The sequence below is a fragment of the Mesoplodon densirostris genome, chromosome 16 (genome assembly GCF_025265405.1).
Source record: "Mesoplodon densirostris isolate mMesDen1 chromosome 16, mMesDen1 primary haplotype, whole genome shotgun sequence".
In the NCBI taxonomy this organism is placed as follows: Eukaryota; Metazoa; Chordata; class Mammalia; order Artiodactyla; family Ziphiidae; genus Mesoplodon; species Mesoplodon densirostris.
The window spans coordinates 32,972,607-32,992,794 of record NC_082676.1 but is presented as its reverse complement, the minus strand read 5'-3'; the positions used below and the strand labels follow the sequence as shown (position 1 = coordinate 32,992,794).

The window sequence follows — 20,188 nt, the reverse complement described above, 5'->3', positions numbered from 1 at the left end:
CTTTCAGAAGCAAAACATAGATGTGTACTTTTTCGACGCTGAGAGCAATTGAGAGGGTGGCACATGCACGCAAAGGGAAAAGGCGCGGGTGTCCTGCGAGCAGTCACGAGAACTCGCCAGGGAGGACGCCCAGGCCCAGCCCCTGCAGATGCTCCCTGGTTTCTTCTTCCATCAGCTCCTTATGTCACCAGGTAGGAGCTAACAGCAACTTAAGCTCCAAACGTGGCACACAGGTCGGGCCTCCTGAGCTTGCCGGAAGGAATACTGCGCTTTCCCAAAGGTGAGGAGGCCCGGGGATGATAAGTCCTTCTCCTGCTGGTGAGCACAACCACCACGTGACCCTGGGGAAGCGCCCCACCCCGGCCCTCGGTTTCCTCATCAGCAAAGGGCTCATGCCTCTCACCTGAGGTACCTCAGAAGGCTGCTGTGAGAATGTATAGGATTCAAATTGGAAAACAAAACAAAAATCTCTAAATCAGGACTGCACAATATGTATGAACACAAAATCAAATGGGAAACATAAAACCATGCATGGGAGTTAGAAACTGAATCCACGACAAGGGAGGGCACACAATTTGCCACATTTTATTTCTCACACACAAAAAAATGGATCTGAAGCAAGTTATGCCACTCATTAAGATCTGCACAGCTGTGTGTTACAAGTCTCTGGAAATTTGGCTGTTTGGTGAAAGATTTTCAATAAATGGGAGAAAGAAAAACAATGTGCTATATAGACACAAGGTGGCATCAGTCTCCTGGCTACTGACTACGAAATTCCCCTATTTCACCAGAAAGCAGGCAGGGAATGAAAAGAAAACAAAATCCCAGCTGACCCTCAGGCTTTCTTGATGGCAGCTCTATTGAGCTTCCAGCTGCTGTTTCCCAGGACCCCCATCAGCAGCCACGTCCACAGGAATGTGCCAGGCTCCCTGATCCCAAAGGAAGACCTATTCAAAGGTGGCTCTCTGCTGCCGGGTCCCAGCTGAGACTCCCTGCTCCCAGGGATCCACCATCTGCCCACAGCGGGGCACCACGAGACAAATGTGGCGCCATTCCATCTCTGGTTTGGGGAACCAAGTTCATTCTGCAATCAGAAAACTAGATTCGTTACTAATCACCTCCACTCTTTAAGATTTATTGCTGAGGACAAGCATTTTAAGGACAAGTATTTAGAAAAAGGCCTGTAAGTACTTGCTTTTTGGGTGCCCAGGACATGACTCAATACCTGCAGCAGCCTCTGGTACATGTACTTGTTCAGCCAGAATCATGGAATATGGGAATTAGAAGACAGCTCAGAAAATGAGGACCCACAGAGTGATGTGTCTGTCCTACCTAGCGTCACAGCCAGCACTAAAACCCCATGCAAAAACACATTTTGTTTTTAAGGGGGCCTTGGACCTGAAAAAGAAAAGCCATGTAATGAACTGGAAATAAAAGTTCAGAAGAAAAAAGCTGTTGCATGTGGAAGGTCACACAGCGACTGTGAGCTGAGACATCAAGAGGGTCTGGCCTGTGCTGGACGCTTCAGTGATCTGGGCTGGCTGTGAGCATCCACGGATGCAGTGAGGCTGAGATAAACAGAAATAAAGCAAAGCAGCACCAGCCCAAGGTGCTGAAGCAAGCTGTTGCACCCCCATTTGGCAATGAGAACCAATATGGCACAGAATAATGGAACGCACTTGGCCACCAAGCTCTCCCTCCTATACCCCCTTGCTTATTGTCCTGACAAAGCACGTATATTCCAAAAGTCAACCTCACTCCTCTAATTAAAAGGAAACAATAAATAAATCACAGTTGAAAAGAAAAAAGGTAGGTCCCCATGTAAAATATAAACTACATTTAAACTGGTCACATTATACAAGTGTGCATTTAATCTTCAGAAGCTTCAAACCTCTAATTGGGTTGGGTTATGCAGAGCTGTAAGCAGGACTTTGTGGTTTCAGTGAAGAAGTCATGGTACAACTGAAATCACTGTTAAGAAATAAGTGATTTTTAAAACACACACAGATACACACTTGCCTTAAGAGTTATACATATATATATATATATTATACATATAATATATATACACACACACACACACACACACACACACACACAAGACAGCAGCTACGTGGGTGGTCAGCAAGGCCAAGGGCATGGGCACGTGAAAGAGAAGCCCTCTGCTCCCTGTCAAATGGGGAGGCCCCCAGAAAGGATTCAGCAGCAACAAGTCTACAGCACAAACGTGAACGACACCATCCCTGAAAAGACCCAGTTAACCGACTGCCCTATAGGAGCCACTTGAGCCTAAACCCTGTGGGAAAAGGCCCAATTACAGTATATCCTACTGTATACACTTGAAATAGTACAGTGTGGCTTTTCTCCAGACTATTATAATTTTTCATGCTTTCTGAAAAAAATAAAAACTGAAACCTTCTTTCAGTCTGTGATGAAGCGAGGTGAACCCATATCATAAAGCAGAGCTCATACTCCACAGGATTTGCGAACAGAATGCCTATCTGATTAATAAGCCTTCATCCCTCCAGCCTCAGGAGGCAACACTCCCATAGCTCCAAGGCAGGGATTACTGAGAAGCCCAGGGAAAGCGCTCCAGTAGTAAAGACATCCAAGCTGTGCATCTCTTCCCTGCTGGGGGTCAGCTACAAAGAGAGCTTGGGGGGGGGGGCAGGGGCTAAACTGGACGAACACAGGTGAATGTCCACTCTGATCAAGCCCAGATATGGAAGCTCCAGCTTGGGAGCTAGAAGAACCAAGCAGGTGCTCCAGAGCTGGGCAACACTGTCTTCCAGGTTGTTAAAAACTTCGGTTTTAAAAACCCAAATGGTTTTACCCCCATGACTTCTTTCCAACTCAAAGCTGTAGGTTACTTACAACCCAAATCATAAGCACATAGACTGTACACATAGATTTTTTTTTTTAAATCCACAAATAAAAAACACTGTAAAAAAAAAAAAAAAAAAGAAGACAGTGAGTTGAAGTCTTGTCTTTGTCCAGCTGGGCTTGCCCTGGAGCCCTGCCCCTCACTCAGCCCTGTTCCTGCTCTCCTGGCCCTCGGTGGTCCCTATTCGTCCTCTGTGGCAGCTGTCAGCATCCCCTTGTCAGTCAGGTGAGACTTGAGCATGTTGAAGATGTGGAGCTGCTGATCTGGCCTCAAGGTCAGGAACTGCTGAACCAGCTTACTCGGGTTAGGGCCCCTGGAAGAGGATGAAGAAACAGCACTGAGCAAAGCAGGGGCCAAGCAACTTCAAGGGCCTGATTATTCAAGTAGCTGTTCCCTCTCTGGATTCTCTACTAATGGATGGTAGGGGTCCTCAGGGAATCCATAACTAATAGCAACTGAAAACTGCATCCACATTTGTTTTTTTTCACTCAAACTGAGAAGTAGCTAAAATTCTAGAATTTCACCACACTTAAAAATCCACTAACTTGGTTCAGATGGAAAGGTACTATACCTGATAAAACTGGCAATATACACATTGACAAAGGTGGCCATCAGATACTGGCAGTCAAAGCGATCCATGATGCCTCCATGGCCAGGAATGGTATTGGCAAAGTCCTGTTAGAGGAGGGGAAGGATTGATGAGCCTGGCCTCAGCCAAGTCAAAGCCTGGCTTATGGTCCCACCTCAATGTCCAGCTACTGTACTGAATAGCTGAGAGCAACAGAAAGTGAAAAGTAAGTATTGATTCAAATGCTGAAGCTATAATAGTACACAATCTTATTAAATTACAAAATGTTTCTTTTGAAGAAAGAATATATTAACAAATATACTGAAAATCCAACCACTGAACTTTCTTAGAAACAATGTATCTTCCTTTAACCTACTTAAATTCCATGCATGGGTGAAGAAGAGCACACAGTAATAATCAGGGTTCATAGCTTGGTATTTTGAAGGGGGTGGTGGCTGATGAGGTGGGACAGGAGGAGGAAGGCAGAAGACGGGTGAAAAGGGGCCCGGCTAGGAGACAATGAGAGGACTAGAAAAGGGTTTTCCTACTTTGATTTTAAAGGCTCGCTTGAATCCACTAGCGAAGAACCCTCCAAAGGGGCCAATGAGTGAAGCAAAAGTGGAGAGGGCAATGCTGTGAATCTGGAAGGGGTACATCCGGACTGTTTTCTGAAAAGAATAAATGAAGTCAGTCGAGATGCCTGCAAGCCCAGGCTTATTACTTGTTAACATTAAAAAACAAACAAACAACAACAAAACCACCTCTTTATGAAACTATTTCTCTCCCCCCACCCCAAAAAAATTTAGGAAGAAGACTGGTTTGGGGGTTTTTGTTTGTTTTTGGTAAATCTCTAATATATGGCTTAATAGAGGACATTGAGGTGTTACGCATTCAGTCCACAGCAATATGACGTTTTGGTTGAAGTGTATGAAGAAAATCTAGCCCTACAAGGATGCGTTGTTGAAAAAAGGAAGAGTATTTTAGCATCGTCTTTTCAGATAATTATGGATGGGTATCCTTCTCTGATACTGCACCAGAACTTGAGCGGTAGTTTTCTAAAAATTTGGTGCAATGTGGAATCTGAAAGCCTATCAATGACCATTTGAATGGATCGTTTACCCGTGCATGACTGTGTAACACCATGCACTGGCCATTTCAAAAATACTGGTTCACTGAGTTACACAAATCTTTCAAATGTAGACAAATTTTGCCATACAATGTCAAAACATCGTATGTTAAAATCACCACAGGGCCTCCCTGGTGGCGCAAGTGGTTGAGAGTCCGCCTGCCGATGCAGGGGATACGGGTTCGTGCCCCGGTCTGGGAGGATCCCATATGCCGCGGAGCGGCTGGGCCCGTGAGCCATGGCCGCTGAGCCTGCGCGTCCGGAGCCTGTGCTCCGCAACGGCAGAGGCCACAACAGTGAGAGGCCCGCATACCGCAAAAAAAAAAAAAAAAAAAAAAAAAAAAATCACCACAGATCCCTCAGAAAAGCCTTTAAGTATTAAGAAGCTGTCAAACTTACAGTGGCAGGTATACACTTTCCAAAACTCTAATTTGTACTTGAAAGCCAAATTTTATCGTTGGTAACAACTACTGTCAGTTGTTTACTTGAAGTGACAGACTCACTTTGTTCCTTTTCAAGAAAAATGTCTGCCAAAAATCCAAATCTGAAAAATTATGGTTTGTCGGCTCTTTTCAAGTAAAAATTATGTCCCCATAAAAAAGCCGCTAGTTCAGCTCACAACTCAAGCAGGTGCACACGCAGTCTTCCTTTAGGTAAGCACTGTCCTGCAGCATTTAGCAGAAGCATTTTATGTATAATTTCCATTTTGGTACCAGAGCATTAGAAAGGTGTGTATTCAAGGGTCAAGATTTAATAAAATTAATAACTTTACTATTTCATCAAAGACACTCTTTAAGTGAGCTGGCTGAGTCTTCCTGTGAGTATGTGGCATAATGAATTCAATGACAGTCCAGTTTAGTGCCACTGCCTTTACTCATGCTAAGGTGCCAGCACTGCTTTTGCACCATCATGGCAAATGTTGACAAAGTGAAAAAGTGAAACTTTCTTCATTATGTTACGAAGAAAGTACGGACGCCCTGAGAGGACCTCAGGGTGCCCCAGGATCCAAAAGCACACTTTCAGAACCCTGGTCTTAATGATTTGAAGTGGGAGGAAATGTCTCCTCCTGTCCTCACCCTGAACTGACTTGAGCAATTCTCCAACCTGGGGCTTACAAGCTTTGGGGAGGGAGGAAGCTAGTTGTTTTTGAGGGAAGGCAATGGTGGAGAGGGGGCTCTCTCTTTGTAGTCACTATCCAGCCAAGGATCATTCGCCCCATGTGAGTGGCACATACCCAGCCAATGACCGACTGGATCACCCCAGGAATGTTGTACTCCTGCAGACGAAACAGGTCCGAGGGCTCACAGTCCACAGTGAAGCTGTTGGTATCATTGTTGTACTCCACAGGGCAGACAAAGCATCTGTACCCGGACATCACATAGGACAGCTGAGGATGAGAACAGACAGACTAAGGAGACAAGTTCCAGCCATCTTGCCTGGGCAGCACGTGCCTGGTTCAGCCAAGTCCCTCACAGTGCCTAGCACCCTAAGTGCAAGCTATGCACTATATCAGAGGTTCATATTTCACAGATGTGTATTTTACCTGTATCTGGAAAAAAAAAAATGAAAAAGAGGCTGATGGCCCACTGAGGCCTCAATGTACTTGCTCCAACAACCAGGCCCTGAATAAACCCAGGAAAGGCCTGAGGGAATTTGGGCAAAGAACTACAAGAAGTTTCACCCCATTTGGAGGAGCGACGGTACATTTTCCTCAGGATCCCTTAATTCAAAATGGCAGGTGGTGAGGGGAGCGGTGTAGTGAGAGGGAGACAACCAGGAGGAGAGAAGGCTGAAGAGCAGTAAGTAGGGGGTCAGCCCTGAAGGGCAGCCGGACAACTCTGAAAAGGGGAGAGACTGGCCTGAGGGTCAGAAGCAGCGAATGGTGCTCTAGAAAGGGCTGGGAGATCATTCCTCTCCAGGCAAGACACGCACAGGAGAAAATCTGGGTTAGAATGGCATATCCCACCTCACCTCTTACTCTCAGGAAAAATATCAAATGCCTGGACAAGAATGCCATCTCCTGAGTGTTGCCAGGCCTCAGACTGAGAGGAGTACAAGGTGTGCATGGCCCCCACTCCTCTACTGCTTAAAGACTGGCAGATAAAGGACAGCTGGCACCGCCCATGCCATGTTCATGCCCCACTACAAGGCAAGGTTGCCATTCAGCAGGACAGAGTCCTTGGCCTCGGGGGACATGCTCACTAGCCGTGGATGGGCTTTGAAGGTGGGTAGGAGGCCTCTGCCCATCCCCCACCCAACTGGGAGCACCACCTACCAGAAGGCCAAATACCACAGTAGCAAAGCAGCCCCCAATGAAGCCTTCCCAGGTCTTCTTCGGGGACAGCTGTGGACAGAGAGCAAATTCTTTAAAAAAGGCATTTTGATAACTCTAGCTTTGGGAATAATGATTAACTGTTAAAAGTCTTTCTACTATTAAAAAAACTCCTCATTCAATTAAACCACCTCACCTTCTAAAATACCCCATACTTGGTTTCCTTGTTCCCTGCCTAATAGCCCTCAGTTTCCTTTGTTTCAATTGGCCAAATAATTTAATTATATTATAAAACAGCAAACTAATTAAATGCTAACACTCAAATTCAGATCAAAGCCACAAAAGTGTGCCTACACTGTCTATAAAAATATTTTCCCTATTAGCTCTTTTTTTTCCTATGAGTAGTTGTCAAGTCTTCCTCTGGCTTTTCTCTTGAAGATAATTTATTACTAGCCTTTCATCAGGATGACATAAAGATGTACACACCAGCTAGATCTCTTCTGTCTCCCAAGCTGATCTACTCATACTGAAAGCACCACCCTCCCCTCACGGTGATGGTCCATGTTAGGGTGATCCACTTACCTTGATGAGTGGGGTTCGACCAAAGAAGAAGCCAAACATATAGGCCATGATGTCATTACAGATCACACAAGAAATGGGGACAATGAACCTAGGAAATAAACCAAAGTAAGAATCAACGCTACCAAGATGATAATACCTCAAAAGTCCACAAAACAATGCCATTCGTAAATTTCAGTACCAGAATAACCCATATAGTACTTATTAACCATTAAGGAATAAGTTTAAAAGAAATAAAATGCCACATAAGCCATACCTAGTACCCGGCACATAGCAGCATTCAACTGTTTACTGAATGACTACTGAATAAATGGAGGTAGTATTCTATAAAATGTCATTTGTTCTTTTTTCATTATAAAGTAATATAAAAATTTAAAGTGTAAAGAAAAGAAAAAATAAAAAGTCACCTTGTTTCCCCTATCCCTATCTCCATTCTCCAAAATAACTACTTTTAATCATTTCTGACTTTTCTTCTTCTAGTAGTTACCTCCATAATCCTAAGTAATACATTTATTATCTATTTCATAATTTACCTTTTTTTTTTTTTTTTTTTTTTTTACTTTTTATTACTAGCTCTAGTGAGCTCAACTTTTCCCCAGGACTACACTGAGAGCAAGACCAAGTACATACAGCCAGATTTCTTCTCTGCCTCCCTCTGCTGGTCTGATCATCCCCACCATGAAAAAAAAAAGGGACAGTTTCCAAACTTGTACCATCTCCCTCTTCTCACTTTCTGCTCCCCGACAGTCACTTTTTTCAAATTTCCTCTATTACAGTTTAACACAACATACATAAATCCTAGCCCTTCAACTACAGGCAATATTTTCTGGCTTCCTGCTTGTTAAGGTAGGGATTTAGAGCACCTGTATCCACCCAACCACCCATAGTATTTACTTTGTTGAGGCTTCTAGCAACATTCTCTGCTCTACACCTATAATTAAGTCTTGAAGGTTCAGTCTAAAAACCAATAACTAGAGATTTTAATATGATTCACTCTAGAACCAAGTGGTATGTCTAGTCCTAAAGATGAGAACTTAGCATGAGCCCCTCTTTAGAATTACTTAACAACACTCTGAAAGAGAGGGAGAGTACATCTCCTCAGGCCATTATCATTATTTTAAACATAATAATGCCCTAAGGCGAACATTTAGATGAGCTAGTCTCTGTTCTAAGCACTTTACATATTTTTACTAATTTATTCCTCAGGCAGTGGGTATTAACTGTACCTTCACCCTGAGAACAGGAAACAGAGGCACAGTTTGGGATCTTAATCACAGTACTTTAGCACCTCATATACATGAGCATATGCCTTCACATTTTCACTAAAAGCATAGCTTCTTCAGTCAGCCTACTGATTTCTATCAATGATGATAGATTTCCTGCTGAAACTATTGCATTTGTGGAATAAAATCTACTAAGTATATCATTCTTTTGACACATTGCCAGATTCCATTTGCTAATAGTTTATTTAGAATAGTATATCTATAATCATAAAGGAAATCAGTTTATCATTCTTGTTTCTCCCTCCCTATGCTTTTATCAGATTTAATATTAAGGGGTGGATAAAACTCAGCTGCTATCATTGGTCATTTTTTCCAGGTGTAGATTCTTATGCAATTTTCAAAGTTCTTTTATAGTTACTTATCTATTCAAGTTTTCTTCTTTGTGATTTTTATTCGGTGACCTCTTGTCAGGAAATCATGATTTTTTCTTCCAGATTTTCAAATTTGTTGCCATATAGTTGCATTGCCTTTGATTTTTTAAATATCCCTACACCTGTTAGTCTAGAACAGTGGTTCTCAAAGTGTAGGTCCCAACCAGCAGCATCAGCATCACCTGGGAATGTACTAGAAATTCAAGTTCTTAGGCCCCACCCCATAGCTACTGAAGCAGAAACTCAGGAGTGGGGGTGCCCAGCAACCTGTGTTGCAACTAGGCCTGCAGGGGATTCTGATGTAGCTCAGGTGAGAACCTCTGGCTTAGACAGTTCATCAGGGTTTCTCAGCCCACCTATACGAAAACACCCACAAAATATAAGGAAACCCCCCCCCCCAACATCACTCACCAGATCATTCCTTCAAACAGGTTGTGGATAACAAGATGTGACTGGGTTACAACAATCAGTAATGTTACATGGGTCCAGCCAAACTGCAAAAGAAGATAAAGGATAAACTTTACCTAACAGTTTAGCTTGAAAGGAACTTCAAATAACCCTTAATACCAAATAGAAAATTGCTTAGAAACAGGTAGGAAAGATATCTGCTTCTGTACCTGTCTTACAGGAAGTGAAAAAGGTATAGAACAGGCCTCTGGGAAGAACTATGCTCCCCAGCTACAGTTGCCATCAAAAGGAGGGCCCATATGGCCCACTAGTTAGTCCTTCTATGCTCCAAAGTCTGGGTACTTCTCATTTTCTTAGTAAGTATTTATTGAGTGCTTAGGACACTCAGAGAGGGGATGTTTTTAGGTTGAGGGAGTGATATAGCAGGCAGGATATCTATGGGCAATGCCTAAAGCTTCACCTTGAGCCTTACCTGGAGGCCACCCTCAGGTCCAGAGGGCAAAGACTACTTAGGGTGTAAATCACATAACAGTGATTGGGTCTAGGTGGATAAAGAGCCACCAAACTTCACTGGGGATGCCTCCTTCATCCTCTAGGTTCCAGATGCATAAGAACAGACTGCATTCCAGGGTTATGATTTATCACAGAAAGGATGAGAGGCCTGTGGAGTTTCCACAGAATTTCACTTATGCCAAGAATTTTGACACTGACGCGCATATTTCCCTTACCATGTAGAACTGCAGTCGATAATGCTTCTTGACCAGACTCAGCACAAACATGCAGAATCCTAGTTTGAGGAAGAGGAGGAGAAAGGGCAAAATGAATCACATTCTGCATTTATCTTTGTCCTAGTCATTTCCTTTAGCTGTGTTAAGCAGTCCTTTGCTAACTTCCTGGCAGCAGTTAAACAGGGCACAAATTCATAGCCCAAGGGAATAAAACCAGATAAGCAGTCAGAAGGAAAAAATGACTCCTTCAAGACAATTAAAGGAAGGCAATATTTTAAAATCTTGCAGACTACACTCAACTTAGGACACTGTTCACCAGATAGAAATGTTTTGATCCTAGAGCAGGGGCCGACAACAGTCAGGCCAGCTGCCTGTTTTCATAAACAAACTTTTATTAGAACACAACCATACCTATTTGTTTACATACTGTCCAGGGTTCCTTTTTCGCTACAATGGCAGAACTGAGGAGCTGCAACAGAGACCCTATAGCCCCCAAAGCCTATAATATTTATTATCTGGACCTTTTAAGAAAAAGTTTGCCAACCTCTGTCCTAAAGAACAGGCAGAAGGGGGATCCATCTGGTACGGGGCCAAGGCCATCCTTGCATCTCTCTCCTACTGACCCATATGACCGAACTCTCCAGGAAGAAAAGGGATTTTACCCATAAGTATGCTGGGTCCCTCAAAAGCAGCCCTGCCCAGAAGAGAGCACATCACTATTCAAGACCCCTGGCCTCCCTTTGTGGGGCTACTCCCAGGCTCTGAGGCATGCTCTCTATCCTCAACACAGCAGACCTCTTGGAAGTGGACTTCGTATTTTAATAGCCAGGTGTCATTCACAGAGCCAAGTATTACCATCAAGCTGATGAACAACAGGTAAGACTGAAACTTATTATGTCAGAACAATTTCTCACATGCCTCAAACTGGCTTTGAGGGTAACTATGAAGAACGCATTACTAGCATTACTGTACAGTCTTAACTGAGTTTAGATTGACAGAGCACTTTACTGTTTGTCAAGTTGCAATGTATCTGATCAAATCCTCACGGTAATGCTCCTGTTTTAGCTTTAGATTACAGAAGAGCTAACTGAGATTCAAAGAGTAAGCTCCTGGCTCCTTTGAAGTCACAGGTCTTTTAAAACCCAAATCAATAAAATTTCTAATACACTGCAATGCCCCTTTTTTAAAAATTAATTTTTATTGGAGTATAGTTGATTCACAATGCGTGTTAGTTTCTGCTGTACAGCAAAGTGAATCAGTTATACGTATATATATATATATATATATATATCCACTCTTTTTTAGATGTTATTCCCATATAGGTCATTACAGAGTACTGAATAGAGTTCCCTGAGCTATACAGCAGGTTCTTGTCAGTTATCTATTTTATATATAGTAGTGTATATGTCAGTGCAATGTCCCCTTTTATATACAAGTTCCTGGGCGGTTTTTGTTTCAGTCACACTGCAGAATCTCTGCCAAGAGGGCAGTCAGGACAAGACCATGCTATGCAGTCCTCCAACAGAGGCTGGAACACAAGGACAGGTGGCACAAACTCAGCCTCCACAACCACACAAGCCCCTTGGTCTCATTTCTCTTAGTAAAGAGCTGCTACAGCTCACGTAAGGCAGAACCCTTAGCTCTGCTCCCCTAAGTGGTCAGAGTTAATGTCATCAAAACCTTACATTGACCAAGAAATGTCCCAGCTCAGCAGACATGCAAAAACAAGACATACACAACAACTGGTGAGCTGCTTGACGCATACCTGTTAGATAGAGAGTAAAGGAAATGAATCGGTGGTATTTACTGAGAATCCGCAAAGGTTCCTCTCTCTGGACCAGAGTGAAGAAGTAATCTGTCACTGTTTCGCCATAGAAGAAATAATTTACACACAGTAGAAAGTACCTGTAAAAGAATACAGGTCACTGCCAAGGGGAGCACATGTGGCCTCTCCTTTAAAGCGAGGCTGTTAGAAAGCCTCGAGGACCAGAGGTCCACCTGACCCCCAAGACCCCCGGGGGCAGCTCACACAGGGACAAGAAGACCACCATTTCCTGTTCTCTGGTGACACTGCAGGTGAGACGTTTATCTAGAAATTTGTGGCTTTCATTCACTCTCCATTTATCATAAACTTGGGACTCAAGTTTTTGCCCCTTCTGTAGCATTACCAGGCCTAACTTAACACTCAAACTGTAAGACAACCCTCTGAAAGGCACCTCATCCTGCCTCCGCAGCCTTACATCCACTCTTCCTGACACAAACCTTGCACACCTATCAAAATGGACTTCTCTGGCTTTGCCACCTGTCTGCCTGGTTCCCTTCTTTTCCCGGCCTGGAACATCCTCTTCGCTTACCCAGTTTATCACTCGTTGCTCAAATACCATTTTCTTCATAAAAACCTTGCATGACCTAACATGATATCTGCTTCCCCTGCATTTATTTCTATAGTACAAAGTATTTGCTCCTTCCACTAAGCAATTAATTATGCTTCAGACTGTCTTCCTCTCTGATGCCTGGCTTTGACACACAAACCTTTCACTAGCATTAACTCTTCATTTGTTTATAACCTCTCTCCTCTACTGGAAGGAGCTCTGAGGAGGGAGAAGACATGGCTCATATACCTTTGTGGCCTCACTGGTATTTCTCAGTATGGGAACCAGCAGCCCCACTCTAAACACTCAACAAGGATCCAGACAGAGAAGAGAGGGGAGAGCTTCTCTCTTCCATTTTTTCTTTTTTTTTTTTTAATTGTGGAAGTTCAAGAACTCCCATACTGGGTTTGTTTTCTGTTATGTGAAAAACACTTCCTTTGTACAGTGACCAGAGTCAGGGGTCAGACATCCTGAGTATGTTAACAAAATTCATAACATTGCTTTCCAGCTATAGAAGACCCACAAGAGAGACCTACATCTTAACCCAGGTGGCAAGCACAGGCCCTGTGGAGACTGCAAGGCAGCTTGTGCTGCTGGATGATGAGGAAGCATCTCTCAGAAGGATGTGTACAGGCCAAGTGCAAGCACATCAACTCCCTTGGCCATAACCAAGTTGCCGGGGCCCAAAACACTACTCTCTGGCCTGGTAAGCAATGAAATCAATGCCCGAGACCCAGCACAGCAGGGTGAGAAGAGTCTGTATTTGCCCGAAGTCTTCTCAGGACTACACAGTACTCTGCTCACATGTCACCACCTGAGAAGAGTGTGGTCAATACAGCAGCGAGTTTCAGATCAGGAAGGGGTCTCAAACATCATCTGCACTATACGTTTTGATCCTGTTTTTGCTTCAAGACAGCCAAGCCCGGAATTCCCTGGTGGTCCAGCGGTTAGGACTCTGTGCGCTCACTGCTGAGGGCCCAGGTTCAATCCCTGGTCAGGGAACTAAGATCTTGCATGCAGCGTGGCGTGGCCAAAAAAAAGAAAAAGCCAAGCCCCTTCCTAGGAGGAGAAAGCAGAGTTCCTCCAAGGAGCCCAGATCCCCTGCACTTAGTCTCATTCCTGCCCAATGGCACCCGAGGAGCCTCCGAGGAAATAGGGCTCCAAAACCACAGTTTGAAAAGCACTGACGAGGTCTCAACCATCTAAGGATGAGGAGGTCAAGTGCCAGAGACAGCAACACCAGCACTGACAACTCCCAGATGACTCTTGTGGGATGCTGAGATACTAGAGCATGACAAATGTACTGATCTAGAAAAGGGGGGCCATTGTGCAGAGTCTAAGGAATCCAAATACTGATGCAAACACGGTCACAGATGCAGCTGGTCTGGTTTCTTCTGAGGAAGAGTCCAGACTCTGGGTAACTACTCAAACGCTCCTCAAAGGCCAACCATACAGTCCGGCCTATCCAATACTTGGGTCTCAAAGGCGCTGTGAAGGTCCATGGCCATCACAGCCTCCCTCCCACCATGATTGTAAATACCTACCACAAAACACTTGTCCAAATCTGTTAAGGGTTTCTGTGGGGCTAAAGAGCTTACCAGCTGAGGGTTCTGAACCAGGGCAGGTCATAGGAGTGGTAGACATTGTAGCCAATAGTGATAATCTCATGGAAACACTTAATCTGAACACACATCACCTGCAGGACACAAAAGAATTAGAACACTTGTCAACTCCCCAATTCTTACGATCTTTGGAAACAGAAACCAACAGGTCATGGGCCTTCAAGAAAAACCACTATATTTAAGAACAATGTCAGTCCTTCAGTGATTCTGCTCTCCTCCTTTCTCTCTCACACCACCCCACAGGGTAGTGAGGCCCTTTAAGTCACACAGAGTAGATGCAATTTCTCACAATAAATATATGCTTCTGAAACTTCAATTAACTTTTTATTGTAGAACAACCCCCCACCTCGGGACTCAATATCTTCCATTCTTGACTTTGAATAGAAATACATACTTGAAAAGTCCCAACTGCTCTGCTCAGCACTCATCTGTTAGTCATTTGACCCTGCCCATGACAGTGGGAAGACTAACAGCAAAGTACTGTGGACTGGGATTTCTTAACAAAAAAGTCCTAAAACCTAGGAGGGAGACTCCAGGAAAACAAGAAACAAAACCAAGAGTCACACAGAATCATAGCCAGGGTCCCAGTTTGATCAAAGAGCTGAAGTAATAAAATCAAATTTTAAAGTGATCTTTAATTCACACACAAATGGCCCTCCAGTTGGCTGCTGGAAGGTGAGAAATCACAGCTATTCTAAGGCAGATATGGTCTGAAGAGCCTGGACCCCAAGTGATTCCCAGAACCAACCCAACACCTGGCACTTAAAATGACCAGTCCTGTAGGGAAAAGTGAAGGCAAAACTATAAAATAGCATATAAATGGCACTTACAATCATCATTAAAACCATTGGTCCCAGGTAAATGATGATGAAGAAAAATGCAATCATGGCCAAAGTCAAGATGCCTCTCACCCACCAGTTCTTCCATCTAAGTTAGAGAGGAGGGGAAGGAGAAAACATGTCAGGAGCCCAGAAAGAACTGAGGCACAAACCCAAGGGGGATGGTTCTTCCTGGGTCAAGAGGGCCCTGAGGTCAATCCTTTCCAGGAGTATGTCCTTCACCTTGACAGAGGCAGTAGCCCAGCAGCCACATGCTGGGAGGAGCAGAGCCGCCAGAGCCATCACATCATCCACACGAAACTCAGCAAGGGCTCCAAGGTCCACAGAAAAGCACACCCAGCTGGTGTCTTAACGAAGGAATCAGGCAAAAGACCCAAGGGAACAATGCCCTCTACTTCTGTATCTACTTGGACGGCTTCTATGGGCTTCTCTGAGGAAAAAACTATGAACATTTTTCCTGCAGCAGAATCCTACATTGCTCTGACCCTGCATCGCTATGGTGATAACAGTATCAAACACAGTTGTAATAATAGCTACCATACCTATGTACCTGGCACTTCTATAAGGACTTTACATGTATTAATTGATTCAACCCTCAACACTACTAGCTTTTATAACAGATGAAGAAAGGGATGCACAGTTCATACACCTGTGAAGTGTTTAAGCTGAGATTTGAATCCTGGGAGTCTGTCTGGCTCCAGAACCCATGCCCGTAAACACTGCACAATATAGCCTTTCAAAGGGACAAACGTGCGGGAGGCATGCCCAGGAACACTCTTACATAATGTTTGGGGTCTTATAGTTTGCCTTTTTAATCTGCCCACGCAGCCGGTGTCAGAAGGACCAGAATCTCAAGGGACCAAAATTTTAACCCTGAATTCACCCAAGTTGAGATGTTTCTCAATTCTTATAGGAAAATTCAAGGAATGTCCACAATGTATGTGTGTGAGAGAGGGAAAACTGAACTCTTAACTAGGAACTTGGGCTCCTCCGTGTAAAGCAACCTGCCCATTAGTCACAAACCCCAAGGATCATTCATCTTCATGTGCTGTGTCAGTGACCACCCCCATGTCCACACGTTCCTCCTCCTTAGACAGCACCTCCCAGACAGCCTAGAGCACCCTTCAAGGCCAGATCCACCCAGGCGGCGCTCGTAGTCACTGTTAAGCACTAGATGACACTCAACGGAGCCCTAGGCAAAGGCAGGGGAGACTGTGGCTAATGAAAGCGGGCAGGCCTGCACCTCACACTCTAACAGATGTGGGCTCCTGCTACAAGACTGTGGGCTCTCTAAGGGCTTCGGGTCTTCCATGGCACTTGGAGACAATGCAAGCCCCCAGCAAGCACTTGCATCATTAGGCCAAGCTACCTTGAAGACAAGTTGGAAAGGGCCCTGTTGAGGACCTCTGGGGTATCGTCTACAGAGGTTGGTAGGGTGACAGCTTCCACTCGGCTCTCACTGTCCGATGCAGTCTCTCCATCTGCTTTTGCTTCTGCCTCCGACTCCTACAGAGCAGAAAAACAGAAGAGGAAAAGGTCACAAGCGCTGAGTAGGATACTGGGTGTAGACATCCAAACAGACCCAACCACCTTTGAGAACCCCTCTCCATCAACACCTAAGTCACACAGGGAGCAGCCCCTGCTCTGCCACAAGCTATGGACGCTCAGAACCACCAAGACAGGCCGGGCTCTCTCAGGGAAAGCTGGGTGTTCAGGCTATTGCCCCCCACAACAGGGCTCCCCAAAGTCCATGGTGTTACTTCCAGACTTCACAACAACACCCCATAAGGAAGCCAGCCCCACTCAGTGTGGAAGCCCTATGGGACCACTAACTCGAGTCTCTGCTTCACCAGGACTGGTGTGCACCACTGCCTTCTCCCTGCCACCAGGCCTGGGCATCAGCAGACACTTTGATGTCACTCACAGAGTTGCCACCAGGCCCCAGCCACATAAGGAAATGCTCGCAGGAATTCACCCTGCTCCCCAGCCTGTGTGAAGGGACCAGAGCCATGCCAGCAACAGGTTCTCCATCCAGAGTACCATGGAGCAGGCTGCTCTGCATCCTAGGGACCATCCTTCCACTCAGAGCTTTTATTTCTTAGGAGAATTTAGAATAGCTGCTGTGAGAAGAGGTGCAGGAGAAATCAAATCACTTGGAATCAGAGTAACAATACTACACAGAATTTGAATAGCCCTTCACAGTTTTGAGAGCATCTCCCACACCTGTGAACATCTGAGCAGCTCTGGGAGGAAGGGAAGGAAGACAGAAAGATTCCTGTTTACAAATGAAGAAACAGGGGCTCTGAGAAATTCGATGGCTGGCCCCAAATCTCCTACTAACCAGGCCTCTGACTTCAGTGTGTTCATCCCACTAGATTTCCTTTTATTTAAGCATCTCGGAATCCATTTTATTCTTCAGTAAGAGATTCAGAATAAAGTAAACTGAAAATGGCAAAAGGAGGTTTCACCAAAGTGTCAAAGATTTCATTACATACATGTGCAAACAAAAAAACAGTTATATCTTTCTTCAAATTGGACAATTTGAATTTCCCTGATGACTAAGAAATATATGAAACTGAGGATCCTTTCACATGTTTCTTGGCCATTTGGATATCGTCTTCTGTGAAGTGTCTGTCAAGTCATTGGCCAGTTTTCTACTGAGTTTTCTTGCTTTCCTTTCTATTGATTTGTAGTAGTTTTTTTTTTTTTTTTTAATATGTTCCAGATTTAAGAACTTTGTGTCACTAACCTGTTCCTCCAGGCTTCTCTAACCCCCACGCCCCACCTCAGTCCTTCCCTTTCCTACAATCAGACCTTCTCCCTCCGGCTCAGCACTGGCCACAACGGGGACTTGGTGGGAGATTTTATAATTGTCTTCTGCCCCAACTGACCATAAGGTCCCTAAAGACAAAGATTATAACACCTTTTTCTCAGGATATCTTCATGCCTGGCACACAGATACTTACATAAAATACTTACAAATATATGGAAGGATGGTGGGAGGAAGAGAGGAATTAATTCCAGGTGTGGTAAAGCTGCCCCTGCCCTCATAGAGACAGCTGTTTCTAAATTAACTTACAACTGTGACAACACCACAAAACAGAGGCTTTAACTACTGCAGAACTGCTGATACAGGGACAGCAGGCTTTGGTAAAGAACTTATGGAGTCACTTTGCTGTACAGCAGAAATTCACACAACATTGTAAATCAACTATACTTCAATTAAAAAAAAGAAAGAACTTATGGAGGTGGCCTCATCCGTAGGATCTGAGGGGAAAGGCCACAACTTCCGATGATGGGGTCAGTGCTCCTTACTCTGCCACGCTTAGCCAGTGGCTCTGGACGAGTCACCCAAGTGTTGTACTCTGCTTCCTCACCTAATAAAAGGAGCCCAGAAAGGACCCTCCTTATCTGGTAGTGGTTCCCTAGAAAGATTTAACCAAACCCCCACCCAGAGCTATGTCCTATTCCACTGCCCCACAAGGTTCTGAAATGCATGGATAATGTGGGATTATCCCTCTCTGATGAGACTGCGTGAAGACTGAGGCATTTGGAACAGCTTTCCATTCTTCACGTTAACATTATCATCCCCTCCCCATCAGCTACCATCAGGAATATGAGGTAACGATGCTGTGGGATTATCTAGATCTGACCCCTCAACCAAGGGGCTTCAAAATGCAAGTACCAGAGCCCCACCAAGGCTTCCCACAGATGTTCTCCAGGAGTATCTAGAAGCCACAGGGACTGAGGTGAGCACAGCAGGCCAGAGGACACAGGCACGCGTGCATGCACACACACAAGCCCTAGCACAGTTTATTTTTAACTTATCCATCCTGTTGTCAAGGAAACTCACAAAGGCTGCTGGTTCCCCAGGCTAGGAAGGGCAGGAAGGAACCCAGGCAGAGCCCCTGCATGGGAGGGGCAGGGAGCTCCGGCTCGGTACTAAGTCTCTGGACTTTGCAGGCCCTTTTACGAACGTTAGCCCGGATATCGCCATATCCGACTCCTCTCCTTCCTTGCTAGGAAGAAGTGCAGTGAAGAGAGGTATCCTGAAGCAGAAAGTAGTAAAAGGACAGAGAGAAATGTTACAAAGACGCTGTGACTGTTGTTACTGTCAAGACATCAGGGGGCCTGGGATGAACAACTAAGAAATGAAGTAAATGCCCTAAAGAAACAAGCCTGAAGGAGATTAACTTTCCAGGTGTCACCTGCCTGTAAGCAAGTAACTCACTCCAGTGTCCTGAATAAGCATCCTCAGAGCCCTTACCTGGAGGTCTCCTCAGAGCAGGAGACAAACACCTACACAGACAGCCACTCTCCCACAAGCTGAAACAGAGCCAAAAAAGGCAGAAGGGCAAATTCCTGTGCGGGAGGAAAGAGCACAGCCTGGGAAGACATGGATCGGGGCGGGGCAAGTCGGCCAGCTATCCTCCAGGTGATGTCGAGAAAGCAGGGCAAGGAACAGAAACCTTGGAGAACCTGGAATCCTGCGGTGTTCTGGCTCCTCCCCATGCACGGGCAGGGCCTTCCCCTTGGGCTGCTCATGCCCGAGTGAGGAGGCGAATGCTGGCAGCAGCTTCCATAGTGGGCCCAGAAGGAGGCAGAAACCTGGAGCCCAAGTTTTCACCCAGGAGAAAGTGGCACACACAGGACCAAGAGTCAGAGACATCAAGCGCTTCACTGGTTTGCTCCTCCAGGGGATGGTGAGACAGGCAGACGCCACGGAAGACTTTCTGCAGGAGGCGGCGGCGGCAGCCAGTCAAATCCCAGCCCTGGTGCTCATGACACTCAGCACAGGCCTCCAGTCTCTGGTCTTACCACTGGGGAAAGGACCCCACACACACACACTCAGACGGTTGTTGGGATGATCAAATGCAACATCAGTGAAAGTCTATTAAAACTATAAAGGGACTGAATAGCAACAGGCACCTGCTGCACCCACACCCACACCCACTCCTCAGTAGGCTGACCACGGCACACAGGACAGGAGCCCAAGAACCCTAAACACCTACCCCAGGCAACCTGGGCACCCTTCCCAAGGAGGGTAGAGTGGTGAAAGAATGGTGGTTATCAGGCTTTGCTGGGGCCCTGGGCTAATCAATTCTGTGAGCTCAGCATCTGCCTGCCTTGCTTCCT

At 45.2% G+C, this 20,188-nt stretch overlaps 1 protein-coding gene across 1 annotated transcript in view; it reads right to left on the bottom strand.

Moving 5' to 3' along the window:
- Window positions 1-569: 569 nt before the first annotated feature.
- The window catches only part of CDS2 (CDP-diacylglycerol synthase 2), a 54,460-nt gene continuing 34,841 nt past the window's right edge, over window positions 570-20,188 (bottom strand). The window contains exons 2-13 of the mRNA XM_060077923.1: window positions 16,422-16,558; window positions 15,044-15,140; window positions 14,190-14,287; window positions 11,985-12,124; window positions 10,220-10,278; window positions 9,495-9,577; window positions 7,433-7,520; window positions 6,854-6,922; window positions 5,813-5,965; window positions 4,001-4,120; window positions 3,456-3,559; window positions 570-3,197 (exon numbers count right to left, since the gene is read on the bottom strand). Of these exons, the coding sequence (XP_059933906.1) occupies window positions 3,065-3,197; window positions 3,456-3,559; window positions 4,001-4,120; window positions 5,813-5,965; window positions 6,854-6,922; window positions 7,433-7,520; window positions 9,495-9,577; window positions 10,220-10,278; window positions 11,985-12,124; window positions 14,190-14,287; window positions 15,044-15,140; window positions 16,422-16,558 (1,281 nt within the window). The 3' untranslated portion in view covers window positions 570-3,064. The remainder of the gene's footprint in view (window positions 3,198-3,455; window positions 3,560-4,000; window positions 4,121-5,812; window positions 5,966-6,853; window positions 6,923-7,432; window positions 7,521-9,494; window positions 9,578-10,219; window positions 10,279-11,984; window positions 12,125-14,189; window positions 14,288-15,043; window positions 15,141-16,421; window positions 16,559-20,188) is intronic.